This window comes from Phyllostomus discolor, chromosome 11 (genome assembly GCF_004126475.2).
Source record: "Phyllostomus discolor isolate MPI-MPIP mPhyDis1 chromosome 11, mPhyDis1.pri.v3, whole genome shotgun sequence".
Taxonomy (NCBI): Eukaryota; Metazoa; Chordata; class Mammalia; order Chiroptera; family Phyllostomidae; genus Phyllostomus; species Phyllostomus discolor.
In genome coordinates this window covers 62,916,605-62,941,105 of record NC_040913.2, presented here as the reverse complement: position 1 = coordinate 62,941,105, position 24,501 = coordinate 62,916,605, and the positions used below count along the sequence as shown (strand labels likewise).

General features: G+C 35.8%; 1 protein-coding gene across 2 annotated transcripts; it reads right to left on the bottom strand.

The window, feature by feature from the left end:
• Positions 1-6,535: 6,535 nt before the first annotated feature.
• ABHD13 (abhydrolase domain containing 13) lies at positions 6,536-23,758 on the bottom strand. 2 transcript variants are annotated; one of them, XM_036011448.1, is made up of 3 exons: positions 23,481-23,758; positions 20,572-20,715; positions 6,536-9,508 (listed from the first exon to the last, which is right to left on the bottom strand). In XM_036011448.1, exon 3 carries the CDS (start codon positions 9,486-9,488, stop codon positions 8,475-8,477), a length of 1,014 nt encoding a protein of 337 aa, XP_035867341.1. In that variant the 5' UTR covers positions 9,489-9,508; positions 20,572-20,715; positions 23,481-23,758; the 3' UTR covers positions 6,536-8,474. The 2 variants fall into 2 exon arrangements, with proteins under 2 accessions (XP_035867341.1, XP_028382251.1); XM_028526450.2 differs by lacking the exon at positions 20,572-20,715 and having other exon boundaries at positions 23,481-23,757.
• Between the last annotated feature and the right edge of the window lie 743 nt (positions 23,759-24,501).

Genomic DNA, 24,501 nt, shown 5'->3' with positions numbered 1-24,501 from the left:
ATTTGTAAAATCCTGTGAAGACTGCTTTGTTTAGAATGCTCTCAATTAAATAAAGGTCCAAGCAAGAAGTGAGTTTGTTCCTCAAAGTTTTACAGCTCTTTAGGTATCTGACCCTGACTCAAAATAGGCCCTCAGGGTTCTTTGTTACCTATTGTTTGATCCTCACTGCCTGACAATGATTAATGAGCTTTATCTGTATTTATGTGCAAATGAACCCAATAAAAGCCCATTGAGGAACAGGCTCCTGGCCCTTCTCCTTTGAGATCGGCCACTTTTCCTCCCCAAGCAGATCATGTCTTGGTAGACTGATTCTCATCCGTGGCAGCCAGAGCCCCCCCACAGATAACCATTTCTTGGAACTCAATATCTGATAGTTGGCTTGCCTCTATTTCATTTAGCATTCTTTCTGAGGCTTCTTCCTTTCCTTTCCTTTCATTTGGGGATCGTTTCTTTATCTTCCCTTTATTTGTGAGACTCTTCTTGTCAGCCTCTGCTTCTTAAATCGATGTCTCCTGACTCCCTGTGTTTATGGTGTGAACTTCTATGGTAGATTACCTGTGAGATTCAGTGGTGTCATCTCCTTGATCTCCCGAGCTCACTGGTCTTGGGCTGTCATTTTTGTTGGCTCTATGTATGTCTTTCGGTATTAACTGCTGTTGGGTCTTTCTTTGGTGGGTCCTTCCCACCATCTGGTTAATTGAGGATCACTCTGTCCACCACCTCATGTATTCTGTTGTGCACATGTGGGAAGGTTCTGTTGAATCTGGTTCTTCTGTGTGTACAAGGTTTTGAGGATTCTCTCTTGTTTTTGTTCAGTTGTTTGTTCTGGGTAATTTCTCCACTATTTAGTTGTATATCCAGATAGGTCCTGAGTTGAGTTAGTGTGGCTTCCACTTCCTCACTCACCTTCTTCTGTTGTTATCTGTTGGTGGTTCCTCTGTTGGTGGGTTTCCTCTTCCAGCAGGTATTCTGGTGTTCACAGCTTCCACCTAGTCTTTTTCTGTGATCAGTTGGAGGGGGAAAGTGAAATGGTTTAAGACAGCAGGTGTGTGTATTCTATGATATTTACAGTACCAGCCCATAGAGAAGAGACAGGAGATCCTTTGGCTATGTATAGTGTTAACCGTGATATTTCACCCAACTAGCCACTTTTTAGAAAGGGTGGAAAAAAGATAAAACTCTTGTTGGGAGGGGAAGGATTGTGAGTCGGACCTAGAAAGCAGTGAGCTTGTGGGAGGTCAGATTATGAGGTAAAGTGAGAGTAAAGAGTAGAAAATAGGTGTAGTATGTGAGAGAATAGAGTTAACCACAACAGTAATAGAGTCCAGGAAACTGAAGTGGGCTAAGATCTGGAAGGCATGCTGTATAGCATTTACAATTATATGGAACAGCTATTATTTACAATTATAATGAAGCAACAATCATATGACAGAATCTATGTGTTCTGCATAACCAGAATAGGAACTATAGGACGTAGAGTAGTGTGCTAGTGAAACACAAGTGAAGTGAATGTCAGTAAATTAACAATACAATATGAGAGAACATGGGAAACCAGTCAAACAATGCAATTGAACCAGCCAAGTGAAGAATACCAAGCAGAAATAAGAGGAATACAAAAATACTGAGACGTAAGAATGAAAAAAAATACAAATATGCAATAACTTGCAAGTTCTGTGTAGTAGCAAAGTGAAATTTATCTTACTAAGCTGTTGGGATGCCCCCTCTTTGGGTCCAACTCTGGTCTTTTCAGAGTTCCAGGTTTTTTTTGTCTCACTGGTGGAGATTATAAAAAAAAGAAGAAGAAGAAGAAGAGATAAAAAGGGGTAGAAAGGAGGAAGAAATAAGAAAGAGAAGAATGAGTTAAAGATAAAAAAAACAAACACAAAGAATTACTTAAAAAAACAAAACAAAACAAAAAAACCTCCTGCTGACTTCAAACTGGCAAGCCAAGCTAGTTTTGCTGGTCTTTCCTGGCTGCAGTAGGCTGAGGGGTGATTAATTTTGTTTTTCTCTCTTCCTGATGGGCATTTAGTCATCCCCCAGCCCAGTTCACCAGCAGCCTCTGGTCCCACAGGTTTCGGCTTTCACACTCCCCGGGGTTATGGGTATGGGCTCAGGGCCTTCTGTAGAGCACGCTCTCCCCGGGTTACAGGCGTTTGCGCTTGGTGGCTGGGCCCTTTGCGCTTGGTGGCTGGGCCCCTCCGGTCCCTCAGGTCCCAGTGCACACTCTTCCCAAGGCTAGAGGAGTGTGTTCTGGGCCTTCCGCGCCACCTTGGGAGCACTGTGGCTGGGTGGGGAGGAGGCCAGAGTGACTGCTGCAGGAGAATTTCCTAAACAGCCGCCAAGTGTCTCTTTTTTCACCTTTTCTTTTCAGAAATTCCTTCTGCTCACCCCTGCTTCTCCATACAGAGGTCTGGCCTCTGACACAGCCCAATTCTCCAACCAGACTGGGGACTGCCTGGGTCAGGGCCTGTCATGGCCCAGCTCTCAACTACCCTGGCTGGTATCCAGACTCCATGGGTACTCACAGCCCCTGTGTTTGCCACTTTGTCCTTATTCCCCTGTCTGCAACGGCAAGCAATCAGGTCTCTTCCAATGCTGCTCAAACCTTGTTTGCCCGGGGAGGGAGCTGTTGACCCAGCTTTTTTCCAAGAGCCCTATGGCAGACCTGGTGGGTGCTAGGCCTGGGGCTACAGCCACCCTGGTCCCAGCACTGGTCTCAGGGGCCTTATTGTCTTGAAGCACTCTCCTTACCGTCTGCTTGTTCAATGTCCTCTACAATTTTTGGTCTCCTATCTCCATATATGTTGGTTGTTCGCTTTGTTCCTCAGTACATTAGCTAGGTGTATCACTGGTGTGCAGGGGGAAGTGGGGCTCCACTCCCATCTATCTCATCGCCATCTTAACTCTATTCCTAGATTTTTACTGTTATTCTATTAGTTGTCCCAATTTTTCTTTTGCCTTCCTCTGCCTTGTTCATCACCTGCACCCAGTCAACCCCCACACCATTGTCAATGTCCCTGTGTCATTCATACATGTTCTCTGATTATTCCTAATTTTTTATTTTTTTAAAGACTTTACTTATTTATAGAGAGAGGGGAAAGGAGGGAGAGACAGAGAGAAACATCAATTTGTGGTTGCCTCTGACCACCCCCCCCCCCACCCAGCCACACATACACTGGGGACCTGGGCCACAACCCAGGCAACGTGCTCTAGACTTGAAATTGAACCAGCAACCCTTTGGTTCACAGGCCGGCACACAATCCACTGAGCCATACCAGCCAGGGCATGATTATTCCTAGTTTTTTTATTTATAGCCAATTCTTTGGAGATGCCCCAAAGAACTGGTCTACTTTTAATTCCATTTCAACATCTTAAATCTTTATGGTATAAATAAAAACTGTCAAATTGTTTGAGAAAATGAGGCAATAAATAGTCCTACATTTAGAACTAGAGACAAATTCAAATTATGCCTCCATTTGGGGTGCTCTTGAACCTGTTACTGAACCACTCTGAGCCTATTTATTATTAAATTGGACTACAAACTACTCAGAGGTTTGTTGTGAGGGTTCAATGACATGAACATAGTCTATACTTAGGCCTTATACTTGTAGGTATTCAAAAAACGTCTTTTCCCTTCCTTCCCCTTAATAAGATAGGAGTTATATTCTCTAACCAGATCCAATTGTCCATGAACTTCAGGATATTTGAAATCATCTTTTTAAAATAAAAAAAAAAAAAACAGTAATAGAAACCCTGCTTTATCTTGGGGCTTAGGTGGTGATCTTTCAGGAAGGACATGAGAAACCCTACTTACCACCAGATCTACCCAAGGAAAGATGGTCTCCAGTAAGTGAATTCTTCATCCCTACTTGCAGGGACTATTTAAGGTTTGTCATACACTTCCTGTTATCTCACTGGTTCTGACACTATTCAAACATCCGAGTTTCTTATTAAGAAAGCAAACTAAAGATTCATAAAGAACAGACTGACACCTGTCAGAATGGAGTGGTGCTGTGAGGCTGGGTGAAAATAGTGAAGAGATAAAATAAAAAACAAAACTCACAGACAGACATACACACACACGAAAGCAAGCAAGGCATAAACCTCTAAAGGTTGAATGAGTACCAGGCTTTTTGAAAATGTTCCCGTCTTTAACTAAATACTAATGGGGGAAAAACACCTGAAAACTTCATGAAAAGGCACTTTATGAAATGTGAAAGCAACATAACTATGAACAGTTAAACTTATTTGTTCCTACACTAATTTAATTAAGCAAATGCAATTTATGTAATGAAAATATTTAATATTTACCTAAATTAAATGTGAGAGGATGAGAACAGAGAACATGAACTTCTATTTTTTATCCACAGTATTACTACAATAAAAATCCACTAATTTCAGTACAAATTCAGGAATTTTATTTAACCATTAAGGAAGCTTAAATGCCCTACCATATAACTTAGGTTAACGAACAGTATCTTAAAAAAAAGATGAACACAAACTATCTTAAGACATCAACCTTTTAATGTGTCAACCTTTTTATTGCATATGTCAGCACAGAAAGTAAAGTTTAAAAAAAACTTATTGTAAAAAAACAAATGTAAATGTTTGCTTGTCATGGTTAACAGGTAACATTCACATTTGAGCTGTAACACTTTTATTACTGCTTCAAATAGAATATGGCAAAAGTATGATTTACATTATGAAATTGGATTAACTTATTTTATCCTGAATACACCTCAACAGGTTGAAAACAACTTGAATTTTAAGTATATGCTGTACTGACATAAACTGTATAAATCAAAAAACAATACACTTATCCTTGTTACATATGTATATGTGGTGCTTTTTATAAAAAGTGTCTTATAGTTTTATTTTTAAACTACATTTTTAAGATACAAAATATAAATGGAGGTATATTTGTGCCATTTGGCAAAAATGTGTTGACTATTATTAGGATTACTGCATGTATTTCAACATACAAATGCATATATTATTTCTGATTAGCTTAGATGATGTGCATATATGGTAATATAAACAGGAGTGCTATTCATTCCCCACCTTATTTAAAAAATAGATAAATGTCTGTGCTGTCATTTCCAACTTTACCTGAGTGATATGAAAATACATAAATTGAAGTGGATAACCAAAGGCATATGACTAATTTTTTATCACAGTTATTCCCCATAATTGTTGTTAAACATAATAGGTAAAACAGGGGGGACAGACCAGTAAAGGATTTCAGTGTATCTTAATCAGGTCCTAATTTTAAAAATGACTTCTGAAACAACATTTTAAAAAGTTTATCTCTTTACTCCTAACCTTAAGGAAATAATGGACTCAATAAAAACTAAACTTACACTGAACTTGCAAGGTAAGTTACAGAAAGTTGAATATGCCCTTCACTCTTTAATTCTACCAAACAAATCTATTCTTACCTCAAACCAAATCTTTCAAACTTCAGAAATGTATGAAAGCACAGGGTGGTAGGAATTCTCACTAAGAAATATTACAACATAACCAAATCTTTCAAACTTCAGAAATGTATGAAAGCACAGGGTGGTAGGAATTCTCACTAAGAAATATTACAACATAATTAACCTAGGGACATGTTACCAGATTACCAAAGCTGGAACTTAGGTAGTTATTAAGTGTCTAGACTTCATAATAAAAAAAATAAATTTAAGCTGCCCTGTAATAAAATTCAAAATTTTATGACAATAAAATCATAATGAAAATATCAACACAAAGTACTTGCATAAATATAGGGTAGTTGCAGTATCAGGTGGTTCAGTCACTTGATTAGAAATGTCTTGTGTTTGAATGTTGTTTTGCACTGTTATATTTCTTTTTCACTGATATCATCAGTTAATTATTTCCTAGGTCTATATTTAAGAAATGCATCATCTTTCCATTTCTAGTTCTTTCTATTCTATTAGTATTCTTTTACTGCTATAAATTTTGCAATATCTTTTTTAGGATGCTTTTTGCCATTTCCCCTCAATATCCCTTCTAAAATAATGGATTTTGATCTAAATAAACAGTATCTTGCCATATTTAAAACCATTCTAGTTTTTCCAAATTTAAAGTAGCTTAATAACTTAAAATTCATTCAGAAACTCCTATAGCTGCTCCTGCACAAGTGAACCAGAAATTAATACACAAGATGGACACACTTCTATTCCTACTAAGCTGAGTCCAAAATGAAGTAACTCATTGAGAATTCACATTTTAACACCAAAGGCTTTGGCCAAAACTTAGACATGCTTTCAAAAAATGATGCCATGGGCTTCAGAGACCCTCATAGTGAGAATTTATTTTCTATTCCTTCCCATCTAAGGAAACATTCTCAAATACAGAAATTAAGAAAGATGTACTACAGCCCTAGAAACAGCCTCTTTCCTTTGCTGCAGAAAGGCTCTTTGACCCAAAGAAGAGAATAAAGAAGGAAGGGATGGGACACAAGTACTTTATGGATGTTAAAGTCCTGGTATTGAAAAAAAAAGATTGTTTATAAACCTGGAGTATTAAAAAAAGCTGCATAACAAAACACTGATGAAGAAAAAGCTTTTATACTTCATCAGCATATTTACAACTATTTGATAAATTCCTCCATAGTATAATAGAGTAAATGATAACATGAAAATACAGAAAGGTATTCTGTAATCCTTAAAGAATGATACAAGTCTAAGGTATACCATGTAAAGTTCATGTCTAACACTATGTTTTGTTGTATTAACATTTTTTCCCTTTTATTACTATTTAGGACAGTCATTCTACATAGCAATGATTGACAAGATGAAAAGTAGCTTTTAATTGTGGTGAAATTATACATAAAAATACACCTTCCGTGACACGCATTACCAATTTGTTTTTTAAAGCATGACTTTTTAAAACAATAATTTATAGAAAAAGCATTATCCTTTAGAAATTATATTTGCTATAACTTACTGCTTCCTAAATACTGACATAAAGTGAATGAGAAGAATGTTATTTGGCAAAAGTATTTCTAGTCCTATCTCCATGGACTTTTAAATTAAGGTCAGAATTACTGACCCATTATTTCTCTGTTCTAGTTGCTTGTACAAAGCCAATTAACACAGTTGAAATATTATGTAGATATAACAATGTATAGAGCTCAATTACGTATAATTTTCAGGACTGCTTCAAACAACTTAGCACAATTATGCCCCATAGTTTACACATATATTTTTAGGTAAATCCTGCCATTTTAAGGGTTTCTTAAAGTAAGATTTTTCTTACTTTTCTATGTGTCTGAATACTACTAACAACCATTGAATAGTTAAATGTTACTAGGTTTTGTGATAAAAAGCTCTAGAGTTCCTTTATCCCCACATTCATACATGTAGAAAATAGTAAGACTTCTTAAAATTGTCCTTTGTTGCAGTTCTATTTTATAACCACAACATTAAACCAAAGAACATAGTTTTTTTTTTCTTTTATTTTTGCAACTTTTCAGAAAGTTCCATAAATGATATCTTGGTTTTAGTGGATTAGTTGTATCTAAATACTGGGACTTAAAAATTAAATGTGGGGATTTCTGTAAAACAGTATGCACAAGTATGTAATAAGGCTTCCTAATTTATAATCTTCACTGTGACTGCCATTAATGGTTTACCTGTAGACTTATGAAACTTATAGAAGCTAAATTTCTCTCTGCTACCAAAATTACAAATGTTAAAAAGTTCAACTATGCACAACAAAGCTGCAGTAAAATCTAAATTTCTATTTTAACATGCTATGATCCAGACTGTACCTAACAAAACACAGTACATTTATATTGGAAAGTGGGGTCCCATTTATTTGTAAGAAAAAGCCGGATCTCAGCATTTGCCAGAACAAAATTCAATAGCAACCTGCACACAGGCCTCCATTCCACTTCTTGCCCAAACCAAAATAATTTACATAAAAATAGATATAACCCAGGTTACCATATACATCAGTATATGCCCAGTGCTATTTACATTTAAAACATTGCATTGCATAATTCAAGAAATAAAATATCATGCATTTTATTTTAAGGTGAAAAATGCAGTTACAGAACTAAGTTTGCGTACCATGATTGTCCCAGTATTTACTAAAGGAATAACATCCAAATGTTTCTCGTTTACATCTTGCCTTCTACATCCAGCCATTAATCTTAAGCATCACATAAAGTATATCACTTTAGCAACAAGAAACTTCTGAATATATTATACTGGCATATTAAACTAAAGATATGGACACATAACCACATTGAAAGGTTTGATGAAAATGTATGAAATAATCCCAACAGTTATAGTTTTTCAAATGTAAAAAACTACTTGGATCATCTTAACAGAGCACTGAAGTCCTTTCAAAGTTTAATGTCACTCTTCAGACAAGTACAGACATAACACACTTCTGGAAAGGAACATTTTTTATCATTCTGCACAAATTAAAATATAGTGCATTAATCAAAAAGAAAAACATTATATAATTGTCACATTAGATGAAGTTTTTGCCATTTCTTCAGGAGAATGACTCTTTATTACTTCTTTGATGAACTGTTCAAGGCTAGTGAAGTAACCCTGGCATTGCCATGTATCATTATGAGTTCCATCAGGAAAAATGGCTAACCTCTTAGTCCGAGATGGGGAGAGTTCATAAAGTTGCTTCATCATTACTGGTGGAATTAATTGATCAGAGAGTCCAGAAATGAAAAGAGAAGGCATTCTGCACTGAGATATTTTTCTGTAGGACAAAAATTTATTTTTGTAGCACCATAAAGGAAGGTAACGCATTGGAAAGAATGAAAATAAAGTGCTGGCCATATGTGGTATGCTTAAAAATGTGTTCTCCACCATAATAGCTGAAATCCTATGTGAATTTTCAGAAGCCAAATGAATAGCCACTGCTCCTCCCAAGGAACGACCAAAAAGAAAAATTTTTGTTTTGTCAAGGTCAGGTCTAGTCATCACATAGTCTAGCACAGCTTCAGAGTCTAAGTAGAGTCCTTCTTCACTTGCTTCTCCTTCGCTTTTTCCATATCCTCGGTAATCAACAAGCAAAAGATTAACTTTGAGGTTAACCAACATAAGCAATGCATTTGGTAACCTGTGACCTATGTTGCCTGCATTCCCATGAAAATAAATTATGGTTGGAGAATAGGGTGAATTGTCTCCAGTGTATCTTATCAAAATAAGATTTAGACGTACTCCATCTTTGGTTCTGATGAAAACATTTTCATGTGGAATGCCAGTTGGCATGGGGACATAAAGGCGTGAGGAAGATGGCTGTTCTGGAAAATAAAGCAATACATCCTGGAATTTATATAGAATACCTGCTATTGATATGAATATCAACAAAAGTAAGATAATGCCTCCATACAGATGAAAAGTCACTATTAAAGGTAAAAGAGAAATACGACAGAGAGCCCAAGACCACGAGGCCAAGGCTATTAGCCATCTTTCAACAAAGTTCCACAGCATCCAGGACTTTTCCATGGCAGCTCTCTGTAAGTGTCCTAAAGAGAAAGAGAGAGACATTATCAATAATTCAACATATATCTCTTATTTTAAAGTTAGATCCATGATATATATCATGGTACTAGATGAATCCTTGGAAGCCTACATCAATCGATCCACAAAACTGGTTGCTCTAATTTCCCTTGTCCCTTCTGTTATAAAGTCTCCTTTCTTCCTCCAGTTTCTATGACAGTCATCAAATTATATTTGTTTTTTTAATGTTCTTATTTACTGCCAAGTACTTTCATTTATGCAGTCTCAATTTGAAAGAAAAATAAGTTGATGCGTCAGATCACGATAGTCCTGTTTTTAATTTTTTGAGGAACCTCCATACTGTTTTTCATAGTGACTGTACCAATTTACATTTCCACCAACAGTGAACAATGGTTCCCTTTCTCCACATCCTTGCCAACACTTGTCTTTTTGATACTAGATGTTTTAACAGGTACAAAGTGATATCTCATTGTTCTGATTTACATTTTCTTGATGATTAATGATGTTCAGCATGTTTTCATGTACCTATTGGCCTCCTTATGTCTTCTTTGGAAAAAATGTCTACTTGGAACTTCTGCCCTTTTTAATATTTTTTAAGTTATCAAGTTGTGTTTTATATTTTGGATTAAAACCCTTACCAGATATATGAATTGCAAATATTTTCTCCCATTCAAAGGTTGCCTTTCTTTTTGTTGACGGTTTCCTTTGCTGTTCAGAAGCTTTTTAATTCGATGTAGTCCTGCTTGTTTATTTTTGCTTTTGCTGCCTTTGCTTTTAGTGTTAGATCCAAAAAAATCATCACCAAGATTTTACTAAGGAACTGACTGCTATGTTTTCTTATAGGAGTTCTGTACTTCTAGGTCTCACATTAAAGTCTTTAATCTATTTTGAGTTAATTTTTGTGCATGGTAACATAGTGATCCATCTTTCCCAACACCATTTATTGAGGAGGTTGTCCTTTCCCATTTTTGTTGTTGTAAATTAATGGCTTTTGTTGTTGTAAATTAATTGACCACTTATGTTTAGGTTTATCTCTGGGCTCCTATTCTGCTACACTGATTTATGTGTCTATTTTTATGCCAATGCAATACTGCTTTGATTACTACAGTCTTGTAATGTAGTTTTTCTTTCTCAAGATTTGTTTGGCTCTTTGGGGTTTTTGGTTCCACAGAAATTTTAGGATTATTTGTTCTATTTCTGTGAAAAAAAATGCCACTGAATTTGGATAGGGATTGCATTAAACCTGTAGATTGCTTTGGGTAGCATGGACATTTTAAGAATATTAATTCTTCCAACCCATGAGCATGGAATAGCTCTCCATTTATCTGTGTCTTCTTCAATTTCTTTCATTAGTGTCTTACAATTTTCAGTGTACTGATCCTCCACCTCCTTGGTTAAATTTATTCCTAGGTATTATTCCTTTAGATGGAACTGTAAATGAGATGGCAGTTAAATGATTCTAACTTATCAAGACCAATCTGATATAACATTATCAATTTCCTTTTTCACGTTATAGGAAAAAATCTGGTTAAACAAACTAGGATAAGAAAGAATATTTTCTTCTCCATTTGGAGCTTTTCACAGCTAGACTTAAAAAATAATTTATATAAATTAACCACTATTTTCTAATATTATACTATTTTTAAGAAAAAGTTTAATAATTTTTGTCTCACATCTGATTAAAAAGAAATTTTGGATTCCTAATATAATAAAATATGTGAAATCTTTTATATAGTTCTTATTGAAACTTCATAGCAGAGTGAGTCAACATTTATTGATATGTTGTACTGATAAGGCCATAAACACCTGAAGGATAAGTGTAAAAGAAACAGAAATTCTAATTGAGAATCAGAGATAAGTGAAGAAAATAATTTATTGGAGAGAAATTTTTAAAAATATTGTTGAAAAATATAAATGATAAAAATACAATACAGAAAAACTATCAGAAAATTTTTAATCAATTTAAAAAGTTTATGCATATCATCTTTAAAAGGCAAGAGATGAGCTATAATTTTTCTTACAGAGTAGTCATCTACTTAAATATTTACCAAGTTTTAAAGGACATTAAATTAGGCCCTGGCCAGGTAGCTCAGTTGGTTAGAGCATCATCTCGATACATCAAAATTGCAGTTTGATCCCCGGTCAGGCCATATATAAGAAGCAACAATGAGGGTACAAATTAGTAGAACTTCAAATCAACATTTTCTCTCTCTATAAGCAAAAAATAAAATAAAATAAAAACTTAACATTAAGAAGTTATCCAGATAAATTGCTAATGAATAATTTATAAAACTGTACTATATGCCATAAGCTAATAAATGTGGCATTTTAGTTCATCATTAGTTTTAAACACTGAAATAAAACATAAAATCAAGTTAAATTAGATTGGCTAGAAAGATGAGTTAGATGATTTAATAGAATCAAATTTTCACTATTATTTCATTAAGCATAGATTTTTACATATGAATTCTTGTTCAAAAGACTGTGAACATAAACCAACATCATAGCACTTTTCTGAAGTTTCTCTGAAATCAACACTGCCACCCAGCTGCAACAAGTTTTATTACAATGAACACTCTATAACGCTAGAGAAAAGCAGTTCTGTCTGATAAACAAAACCCCAAGCTTTAAAACTACAGAAGCAATACCTGGGGCACCAGGTGTCAGACTTGGTTAAAAATCACACTGAAAGAGGATGCACTACAGCAGCCAAGTAAACCAATTACAATAAATACTAAATACTTGTTCCAGGTGAAGAATAAAGGCCTTTCACAATTTACGATTGCTTTTTCTAGACAACACATCTGGTCACTTACACCTTTCATTTAACATTTATTTAATTTTATTATTATTTTTAAGTATAAGCAATATCTGAGTGAATTTTCACATGTACACAGAAGTTATACTGGGAAATATGAAAATACACTGGCATAAACATACATCAAAATAAAAGAATTTTGTGTAATGATTAGGATTAACAAGGTTTGGGATATAAAATACAAATATACTAGAGCACTGTGCTATTTCAAAAATATTTCTTTAGTGAAAAATTTTACCATTTTCATAATCAAGCCAATCATTTGTGAGAGGTATCAGAGAGATGATTAACTCAAACATCATTTATTTGGTGATACAATAGGAAAAAAAGCCACTGAAATTCTATCAGTCTTAAAGTCTGTGCTATAATATATCTGCAGAATAATCTTGGGTTTATCATTTATTTCCAGTCTAAATTTTTTTCTCTGTAGAATGAGAACTTAAAAATACCTACATATAAGACTGGTCAGTATTCTCAAATGAAGTTCTAAAAAGTATTTATAAATACTACAAATATGTTCACTTTATTTGCTTTTGTGACTAGTATTTCTGCTTGTACCACTAATTTCTTAACCATGTTCTGCCCAAATTAAAATCAACATCAGCATTTACCACACCACTCTAAGAAAAGAAAATAATCTAGAAAGCTGAATACAGAGTGCATGGTAAAGCACTTTTACGACGCAGATAATTAGGAGTGAATTGACTCAGTTTTCAAATTAAACAAAGTTATTATTAAAAAAAAACTACTGCAACTCTAGATAAAATATAAAGCTCCTAATGCCTGCACAAAGTGTATTTTAACATTCAAACCATACACACACATACCTGCATATATTAAATCTATATAATTAACATTTTCAATTATTCGAATTTTGAAAAATAATTTTTAAGTAGTTCATTAATTTCTAATTTCAACATACAATATTTAATCTGAAGCTATTAAGACCAGGAACTGTGTATCTCTTTTTCACTATTGTTATTTCCTACTGGATAGTAACACATTTTATATATACTTAAAACTAAAATGTTTTTTAAATAAACAGTTCAGTAATACATTTGAATTATTAGACTTCTAAGAGAACATAACTGTATTCTGAGCACTGGGTATATATGTTTAAGAGTGGACATCAGAAAAATTGCAAATATGAGTCCATTATTGGTTAGGAAAAATAGTTATTCAACTTGCTGTTTTCCACAAAGCACTTCTGAGAAGACACCTTAACTGACTTTGTGATAAACAAAGGTAATCTTACAATGGATTGTTAAACTGTGAAAGTCAGAATAAAAGCCAATTCAATTTGAGGAATACGAAATTAAAATTACAATGTAAGGACACTGCTCTGGAGTGTTTGTGTGTCTTCTCATGAATACATTCTGGCATACTGCTGGTCTGGAAAGAGACCTCTACTCACAGACTGCCTTATTTTTACATAACCCAATTTGTCTGTAATTTCTACTACCTAGTCTTTATCTTATCTATGTTCTCAAGAGAAATGGAACAACCTAGCTGGTGTGGCTCAGTGGTGGACCACTGGCCTGTGAATCAAAGAGGGACTGGTTTGATTCCTAGTCCTGGGCACATGGCTCGGTTGTGGGCCAGGTCCCCAGTAAGGGGTGTGCAAAAGGCAACCACAGATTGATGTTTCTCTCCCTCTCTTTCCCTCTCCCTTCCCCTCTCTAAAAAAATAAAATCTTTAAAAAGAGAGACAGAGAAATAGAACAAGCAAACTTAATATAGAAAGAATTTTTATTTACTAAATTTGCTGAAACTATAAGCAAAGTGCAATTACGGAAGCCATGTGCCGAGATGTAAAAACATCTTTACATAGACCCAGATATTATGACAGTCAATGTAAATGAATAGTGCCTCTGATACAGTCCACCGAAGATTCTACAGATAGTAGTATGCAAATTTTCCATTTATTTTGTCAATAAATTAATGTGAGTAAAGTGTTAACAAAACCTTTTCTCTCCACAAAAAAAATGACCTCTGGCTAACCTTCTGGCATGGTTTCCCTGGAAACCTCATAAAGGTGGGGGATATCAGCTATGTTTCTAAGCAACATTTTGTATAGCAAACTTGACCCCTATTAGTGAGCTAAATCTGAATTGAGCAGACAGTGAGCAGGGCTACACTTGCCAAGTGAGAGGTATAAAGAGTGGCTTTTCTGTGTGGTACACAATCTGTAACTGGCCTGTCCCTCTGCTGGATCCTGGACACTGAGTGCATGTGCTATTACAAAAGATATTGTTTCTGGAGCACAAAACAGTTAAGTCAGGAGTTACCACCCATGTGTCATCTTTCCACTAGCCTGAACTATCACTTGGGAAGAATACACCTGATCCTGATATCCTGGGTTTTCTATCCTGTACCTTTCAACAAAGCAGAGGGAGGCTAGTGCTAAGTATGGTCTATTGGGTCTTGTGAGTATGAATGCCTTAGCTGAACCCAAGACTACTGCTATTAATCACACAGAATAAGCAAGGTGATTAGTTACCCCTTAAAGTGTGTCCTATGTGGCAAAATATTTATAAAATATGTTGCCAGGAAAGATGAACTATTTACCAGGTTTTTTCATGCTGAAATGCATTTGCTGGTAACACCTTAGCATCATAAATAATCAAGAATGGTGAATTTCATATACTCAAAGTTTGATCAAAGTCTGTACTACTTAGAAGGATGGCTTACAGGGAAAAACATTAAACTGGTAGAGCACAGAATCTTAGTCAGTCAATATTCTCTCATCTCCCACACTTCTTCTACATTATTATGTTTAACCTTATGCTTACATCTTAAATAAATACATTACCATTTCTTACTTCTGTCTTTGCCGTATTAGCACACCAGCTCTCACATGTCAAATGTCTCTAAAACCTGTACTCATATATCTCTGACTTTAACTGCCCCCAGCAACTCTGTAACTACTTACTATCTTGAGAATCTGATGTTTCAGCTCTTACAATGATCACTCATAAAAAGCGATCCTCACTTGCTAATAAAACTAATGGATTTTTCTCAATCCACACTGCAACCCCATACCCAACAGCAGACGTTAGTTCTTCCTCAGCCTCCAGTATACTCAAATGCCTGTGTTTTTCTCTCTGACCTACCAAGGTCCTACCCATTTACTTTTTTTCCATCAGTGATCTCACTCTCATGGCTCCAATTATAATACTTGTGTATGAACTATTTCCATTCTTTATGTCTATTCCACCTACATACTCAAACTTATCCAAAACTCACCACTTCCTCTTCCTCACCTAATATTTTGCATGTTTTATGTTAATTGTGAAAAAAGCATGTGTAAACAAATATTTTTAAAAACACAGGTTTGATTCTGAGTCTCAATATATAATAACTAAAATTATGTCACAGTATCAAAAATAAGCACATTATTTTAACATGCACAGGTCTCATATCTGAATTTTAAAGTCAAACTTAAAAATAATTTTTTCACTTTTTATTTAGATGAAGTGGTCAGAGATGTCATATTTATATTATTAAGCACCTGTCAAAAATACTCTATTAAAAGCATGATTTATTTTTATTATAATGTGTAGACAAGTAGACATAATTGCAATTGTTTTCCTTTAGAAAGAATGATTTTGAAGTATATTCATATTAATGTACTATATAAGCACTTTGATCATATGAATGCAACTTACAAATCTACTGAAGATTGTCTTGAGAATTTTATGGTCTTCATTAACTTATTTTGTTTACATTTAGTGTTCCATGTTTCCTGTGTTTAAATATTAGCTCATTGTGTCTTCCATATTTTGCCATGTATAAAGGGCACTTTTTGCCCAAAGTTTTTAAGGAAAAATAAGGATGTGCATTATATCTGGGTATAATGATTACATACCATGGGTATAATAATCCCATGCAGAATGCACACAAAAATGTGGGTGCAATTATACCTAGCAAAAATATGGTATGTAATAGCTAATTTAAGACTAAAAATATGCCCTGGCTGGTGTGGCTCAGTGGACTGAGCGCAGGCCTGTGAACCAAAGGGTTGCTGGTTCAATTCCCAGTCAGGGTACATGCCTGGGTTGCAGACTGGGTTCCCAGTAGGAAGTGTGTGAGAGGCAACCACACATTAATGTTTCTCTCTTTCCCTTTCTCCTTCCCCTCCCCTCTGTCTAAAAATAATAAAAAAATAAAAAATTAAAAAATAAAAATAAAATAAAATAAAATAACTAAAAATAAAAGACAATTTAAAGCTGTGAAGCTCTCAGAACCACCATGTTGACTAGTGTTAACTGACTGATGAGTCAACTGCATGATGGGCATACTCATCTTAACTACCTCATATATGTAGTTGGAGGATCTCAAATGGTTCCAGTTCTAAGGGAAAATATTTAAATAACTATTCTATAAGCTAATGATTAAGAAAAAGAGGTCCATACCAAAGTTATGCCCAACTACAATGGTATGAATTCTCAGGACATTACCACAAACATAACCACAAGTCTCCAGAGAGTTCTCAACTGTAGACTGGATGAGTGAAGTGGTCCCAGGGTTGGCTTCCAAGCCTCATAAGATTCTAATTCATTCTATCATACTATTTAAAGATTAAAGACAATGTTACATGCTACAAATATGTGTGGATACTTGCTATGTGGAATCATAGTACCTAGGCACTATAAACTACTTCAAAATTATAAATGTACAGTCCCTGTCCTTAAGTACCTCATAAGTTACTCAGTAAATTTTAAGGAACTCATGCTCTACTCGGGAAACCAGACATGGACATATACAACTATATATATCTAATGTAAGTTTACTTAATTATAGATGACACAAAGAAAATCAAAGAAAGTCACAATTGTCCTTAAATATAGGAAGAATAAAACCTTAACTATGTTTCCTTTATAATGTAAGTTTAATAATATCTAGATTTCATCATGCTTGATTACTCATAGAAATCAAGTGGAAATTTATGCAAACTTTTTAAAAATAGGACAAAGTACAATGCTAGAGTTAAGAATTTCTTTTACTTTCCATCAAACAGCTGTCTATGACACATATTTTTATTCATTTAGCACAAATGCTCAAAGGAACTAGAGGTATTCAAGTATAATCTAAATAAATACCTGGCAAGGACAAGTATAAAGAAAATTAGAGCAGTTGAACTGGATAAACTTTATAAACTGAGATCTTTCCATCCCAGTGGTTCTCAAAAAGTAGCTGTAGACTCTTGGGGGTCCCCAAGACCCTTTCAAAAGATCTGAGAGATTAATATTATGATCATACTAAAATAATATTTGCCTTTTCATTTCTTGACATTTGTACTAATGGTATAAAACCAGTGAGGGGTAAAACTGCTGGTGCCTTAGCAGAATGGTAGTGGCACCGGACTGTGTAAGTCATTGTATTATCACCATGAACTCCAGGAAAGTGTTGGGGGAGAAGTGAAAATCAGTTTTTACTCATGAATGTCACTGAAGACGCAGTTATAATTACATTTTGTGGAACAAATCTTACAAAATGGGGAGGACGCATAAAGTACTAGGTGTGAGCTGAGCTAGCTGCTTTTTTTAGGCTGTACCATTTTGACTTAAAAAGAAAATTAACAAACTGGTTACTCAAACTTAGGTGTTTGGCAGACATTTTTCTGGAAAATAAATGAAGTTGCCAAAAGCTTCCCATAACTTGGACACTTTTCTGGTAGAACTGTCATGGTGTAATAAACAAATGAGATTTTTGATAACTTATTATATGTGTCAACATTCCCAATAATTGGCTCAACATAGCAAAACTAATATTTTCCAAATGACCAATGAATGGTGTCACAAAATCAAGCATGGGTCAAAAAATATTAATGTAAAGAGACAAAAAATTCTTTGATACGGGTTTCAGATTCCATAATGTAACTGACCTTTAAGAAACTACCACCTGTTTAATATTGTAGTATCAAAGAATATCCATAATTATCTGAAAAGACTATAAAAATACTCCTTTTACAACTACAAATTTGTGTGGGCCTGTTTTTTTTTCATGTGTTTAGTTAAAAACAATTTATGAGAATGAAACATTAAAATTTGCCTGTCTTCTATTAAGCAAACATTAAAGATATTCACAAAAATGTAAAACAGTGACATATTCCTTGCTAATCTTTTCCAAAAACAATTTGTTTAAAAAAAAAACACTATTATATTATGTAGTGGAGTTTTTACTGTTATTTTAAAATGACAAAGTTTAATTTTAAAAATTCCCAGTTTTAATTTCTAACACAGTAAATATCTCTGTATTTAGTCCACATGTATAGAAACTCTTGAGTCCTCAGTAATTTTTAAAAATGTAAAGAGGATCAGAAAATGTAAAGGGGTTCTAAGAACAAAATGTTTGATAATTAGCCCTGACCGGTGTGGCTCAGTTGGCTGGGCATCATCCTACAAACCAGAAGGTCAGCTGTTTGATTCCAGGTCAGGGCACATGCTTGGGCTGGGGGTTTGGTCCCTGCTCAGGGTGTGAGTGAGAGGCAACTAATCAATGTTTCTTCCTCATATAGTTATTTCTATCCCTCTCTTCCCCCATCTCTAAAAATAAATAAATAAAATCCTTTTTATGAAGTTTGATCAAGCTAGTTCTATGCTGCATACCATATAACCTTATTGCCTTCCCCCCAGACACTTGTTTCCTTCAAATTCAGAATGATGTACTATATTAAATCTTTTGTTCATTTAATATACATAGGTTACTAAAGTTTGCTAGATGCTAAAAGAGAAAAAAGTAAATTTAATAAAACACCTAAGGTTCTCAAAGATCATAACTATAAGACAGACAAGAAACTCTGAAGAGAGTACCTTTCACCCTGGGCTATGCCCTGAGTGAGGATTTAATCCAGTGAGTCCTGCACCCTATATTCTTAGATCACTACCCAAGTCCACATTTAAATATGATGTCCGATTTGGAAGGGATATCTTTGCATATATATCACTTTTTTACTTTGGATCTATATGTCTACATTTGTAAAAGGAAGAAGTTACCTGAATAACCTAAAGCCTCACAAATTATATTTTACAGATGATAAAAAAAAATAAAAGGTAGAGTTGGAAAAAGGCATTGGATTATAAACAATAATATCTTTACTAAATAGTACTGTAGAAGATTGAGAGCCCTGGTTATGTGACTTCTAACAGTAACTAAAAAGTTACTAAGATATTAAGAATGCACCCAAGATTAAAAACCCATCTCCAGAAATCTCTGATGAACAAAGATGTGTTAATTTTGTATTTCGACTGAGGTTTATAAAATATTTTATTCATCATACATTTTCAGTCTTCTTCCAGATCACTATCATCAAAGTAACATTTTTAAACAGCATACAGGTAGTAAAAATTGTAGAGAATAACTCTGACTAAACAACCTCTATGTAGGACAACAGACACAGTATGTTTTAGGAGTGTATTATTAACATGAGGTGAGACAGAAAAGCCAGGAAGTAAGTAAGTATACAAGGAACTGTCATGATTTTCCAGGAACTCAGCAGTGTTTGTTTGGTGCTTTGTCAATAGAACTCAGGTTATTCACTCCAATAAAAAGTAAATGATGGCAAACAATACATTAAAGATTAATTACAAGTCTAGAGTAACAACCACCCTCAACCTTCTCCACACCAAAGAATTTTACTGCTCTCTCTGACGCTGGTAATCTATGCAGATCACCTTGCCCAGCAATACTTTATACAAAAAAATTAAAATAAAAAACAATAAATATATCAAGGACTAAAACTCAAACTACAGTAATGGTGCATTCCAATTATTATTGCTCCAATAATTGGCAGAATAAATCAGACAAATGTTATTCTTCAAACACAGATAAAATTATATTTTAATGAAGCTAAAAACTGTCTCACCAAAAAAGATAGATGCTAACTATTCTAATTATTTTTTAATTGCAAAAGTGTACATTGTACTGCACAGTGTATACTGATTTCCAATTCTGCCAATAGAAAAGTTTTCTGAAAACAACAAAATGTTTTACCTATACATGAGTTAAATATTAATTCCCCAAAAACAATTTGACTAAAGGTTAATCAAGTATAAATAAAAGAAAAATGTCCTAAGTCATAAGTGAACTATTGTTACTTTTAAAGACCGTTAAAGTCCATCTCAAATTAATAATTTTAGGAACAGCTTGTTTAAAAATAAAAATTGCTCATACATTAAAAAACATACCTACAAGTAATAGAACAATGTGTAGGTTCATGTGAAGACTGTAAAAAGAAAGCAAATTCACCTGTCACTGCTAACAGCTACACCAGAAGTGAAGAATGAGTATCTCATCGTGTTCGTTAAGAACTAAATATTCAGCCTTCCTGCCTGAAAATATCTTCTTTTCTGCTAAGCACTGGGAAGTTAAGAAACCATGCCAGCTGCACAACTGAAATGGAAACACAAATAGCTATCAGTCAGTGTGTTGGAGACACCACAGAATGAATTATCTATTTCCCTAATGGTTACCCACATGTCATCAATAATGAAAAAGCATGTATTAATAGTCCTATGGGACAAATGAACAATAACTGCCTGTGGAGATGTTGGACAGTAATTGAATCATTCAGTGAGCATTTTAAACTGGAATTTAAATCTGTTTGGGCAGATCACATCAAACATTACACTAGGCAGTAACATAGCATTTTTGGGCTTTCCCCTTCCCCTGAAGCATGGAAGACTTGGTCCTCAACTGTGACAGAAAAAAGATGACAGATTATTGTCACTAAGTAAGCCAATCACAATTTATTTGAAGATTATAAATATCTGTAAGAAATAAAATGGTAGAAAATAATCTACAAGGCCAATAACTCAAAACAGATGTTCAAATTAAGAATGAAATTCAGGAAGTTTCCTACTTACAAAGGGGTACTGTTTTAAATATTTTACTATGAAGTACATGGATGAAACTTAGAATTTATTTTCTTATAAAATCAGTGTTGCAGAAGTAAGACTCTCAGGCAAGCTCATAAATGCATGAAATTCCAGTTCATGCTCTGGAAATACTACAACTTTACAATTCCAGTAGAATATACTGCTAAAGGAGTTAACACCTATATGAAACAGTAACATAAAATGTAGTAACTTACTAGAAGCCTATCACTGAGGGTAAAATTTTAATTAGAATAATTAGAAGAACCAAAACCTTCTTTACGGTATTCTAAAATGGATTTATAAAGACCTCACAGATTCCTGAGGTAACTAAATAAGAATTAGAAAATTTTTAGAATCTTTTAGTAACAGAGTTCTAAATTAATGAAAAACAGAGAAATAGATTTCCCTGGGATTAAGTGACAAGAGAGGGGAAATCATAGAAAAATGTTGGGTTAAGCAGTTTCTTGTAATCACCACTAAGTTACATTGTTAACCCAGGACGACTTGGCTAAGTATCCTCAGGAGGCAAGGGGCCTGAGTTGTGCCTGAGAAGGCAGGTGGTGTGCCAAGATCTGCATGTACAGATATTCACAAACTGGCCTGATTTCATCATTTCAAATTAGCTATCAATAGGAGGCAGCATGGTGCAGTGGAGAGTGTTTTGGGGTTTGGTCAATTAATAGCCAGGTGGCTTTTGCCAACTCTACCTCTCTAAATATGTTTCCTCATATATAAAAAGGGGATGAAACAGGTAATTGTAAAACTGCTGAGCAGAAATGTAACACATAGTACTAATAAATGTAACTACTTCCATGAGGCTAAATTTAAGGTACTGTCTGTCTGTTGAAATTAAGTACAACTAGAAGGTCTGTTTGACTTGGATTAAATTATGGATAAAACTCACCAAGTATTTGCACACAGGGAATAATTAAAACAATGTTTTATTTTTCTTTCAAAGCCCAGCTCAGATAGCAGCTACTTCATAAAACCTTCCCTGGACCTCTATTCCTTACTGCCAATCATTCCATATTCTGCAGTTTGTACAAATTGATGTGGTGGCACTTACTACTGTATTGTTAACTCATTGGCTTTCCATAAACTCTGAGTTCCTTGATGACCATGACTTCATCTAACTCAACACTGTGTTTTCAGTAGGTAGCAATGTCTGGCTCACAGTAAGTCTCTATAACAACTATGGAATTGTACAGTCTATGTTTTAAGTAGTATAATTATGACATAACACTTGATGGACAGTCACACATTCTAATTTAGTGAAATAAAATTTAACCTACAGTAAAAGACAGATTAAGCATGCACACAAATATGATTTAATCCATGCCAAAAGAAACAAAGAGAGGATCGTTAAAAATCAAACATCAAAACTTAAACCCAGACCTGGCCAGGTGCTCAGGGGTTAGACCTTGATTCCCAGTCAGGGCACGTATAAGAAACAACCGATGAATGGAACTAGTTAATGCCTCTGTCTGTGTGTCTCTCTCTTCCTCTCTCTCAAATCAATGAATAAAAAACAAAACAAAACAAAACAAAAAAACCCTTAAAGCCCATATCCTCTTGTGTATTACTCTTCCGTTACTATTACATGGTAAACAAATGCCAAAGCTGATGAATAAAAGCCTTGTTCTTGGTTATGGTACCTAGGGGGTAACACTAGTAACGCATTTTTCAGAAAATAAATGTTCACAAAAACCTACAGCGAAATGGACTTCAATTGTATGGGGGTGCTCTCGTGCTGTTTCTGAAAACACCCAAAACTTCCGGCTATGATATCTGAACGTGTAAACCTTTTAATGGCATGAATGGACAGGGGCTACAACATGCCTCAGACCCAGAAGCTGGGATTTTTGTTTCACTTTTCGTGTGTATAGGAGTGCGAGGCGGTGGGGGGGTGGGGATAATTTCTAGGTATTGGCTTGTACACGTTGCTCGAAATACCACTGACCACTGACTCTAAGATACGTTCTAAGCAACAAGTCCCAGCAGGGCACCGGAGGGCCTCCGGTAATCTGTGAGCCTCAGTTTCCACAAGGGCGTTCGTTTGGGCTTTTACTTGCCACCCGCAAGGCTGCAGACTGGGCTTCTTCCGGGGCAGCGCGGGGGGGCACAGGTCCTGCACGGCCCTGGGCGCGCAGCCCTGCACTCCTCGCGAGGTGGTTCGGCACCAGGGCACCAGTGAAGCCCCTGCCAGCCACCCTTCACTACCCCTCCGACCCCTCCGGAAAAAGCGGACCCCGCAGCTCCGGCGAACAGCACCGCACTTACTTAGACCTGCTCGCAAACTGCGCAGTCTACTGCGGCCACGCAACCCGGCGCCGCGTAGCAGCGTCCCCCCTTGCCGCTTCCGTTGCTCCTCATCGTCCTCTTCCAGCCAAGGGGCTGTCGCAGTGCCTCAGTCTAGCCTGGAGGTCCAGCGGAGCCACTCTAGACTCCTCCACTTCCGGCCCACACTCGGTGTCGCGAGCAAATACCCCCGCCGACTTCCACAGTACCTGCTCTCGCCTCTCCCCTAGTATTGGGAACCTGGTTCCCCCTCTGGGCATGCGCAGACAGGAGGCCGGCGTCCGAACGGTGGCCGAGTGGGACAAGATAGGTGAGTGCCTGAACCACCGCCGCTACTAGTGTGATTCCCGCAGTCCCGTCCCAGCCCGGGGCGTGGGTTGGAGGTCGGGCAGGGTACTTTGTGGCTTTCCGCCAAGTGTCCTGCGCCTCTAAGGTGAGAGCTCGAAGCCCACTAGATCTCTCTGCTGGACGCAGTTCGTACAAAAGGAAGTGTCTGCTGTATAGGATTGTTAGTATAGGAGTTCCTGTACTTTAAAGCGCTTCCATAACTATTTTTCTCTTTTTGTTTCTTCTCAAACCATCCCACCTCTGTCAGAATGGACGATCAAGGCGGCAGATGTAGATTTTGTGAGGCCTGAACCTTGCAAGAACTAGGGGGCTCTTTTAAAGAAAAAGAATGCAAAATTATCTTATTTTTCAGATTTTACTAAAGCACAAGACCAAGGGAGCATTGCTAGGGTCACTCTCAGCGCCTTGGAAGTGACTACACAATTGGGCTCTTGAAGTTGAAGCTTTATTAGCTTCACTGACACCCCCGCACTTAATTGTACTGGATTGTTTATTTTCAGATGCCTGACCCCTCCATCACTGGGCACACAGTTTTATGTATACAGAATACGTTGATTTCTGCTACCAGATCAAGAGCTATAGGACAAAGCCAGGCTCTTGATAAAAGCTTCCTGTCGTTGAGCACCTAATAAGTGCCAGGCACTAAGGTAGACTG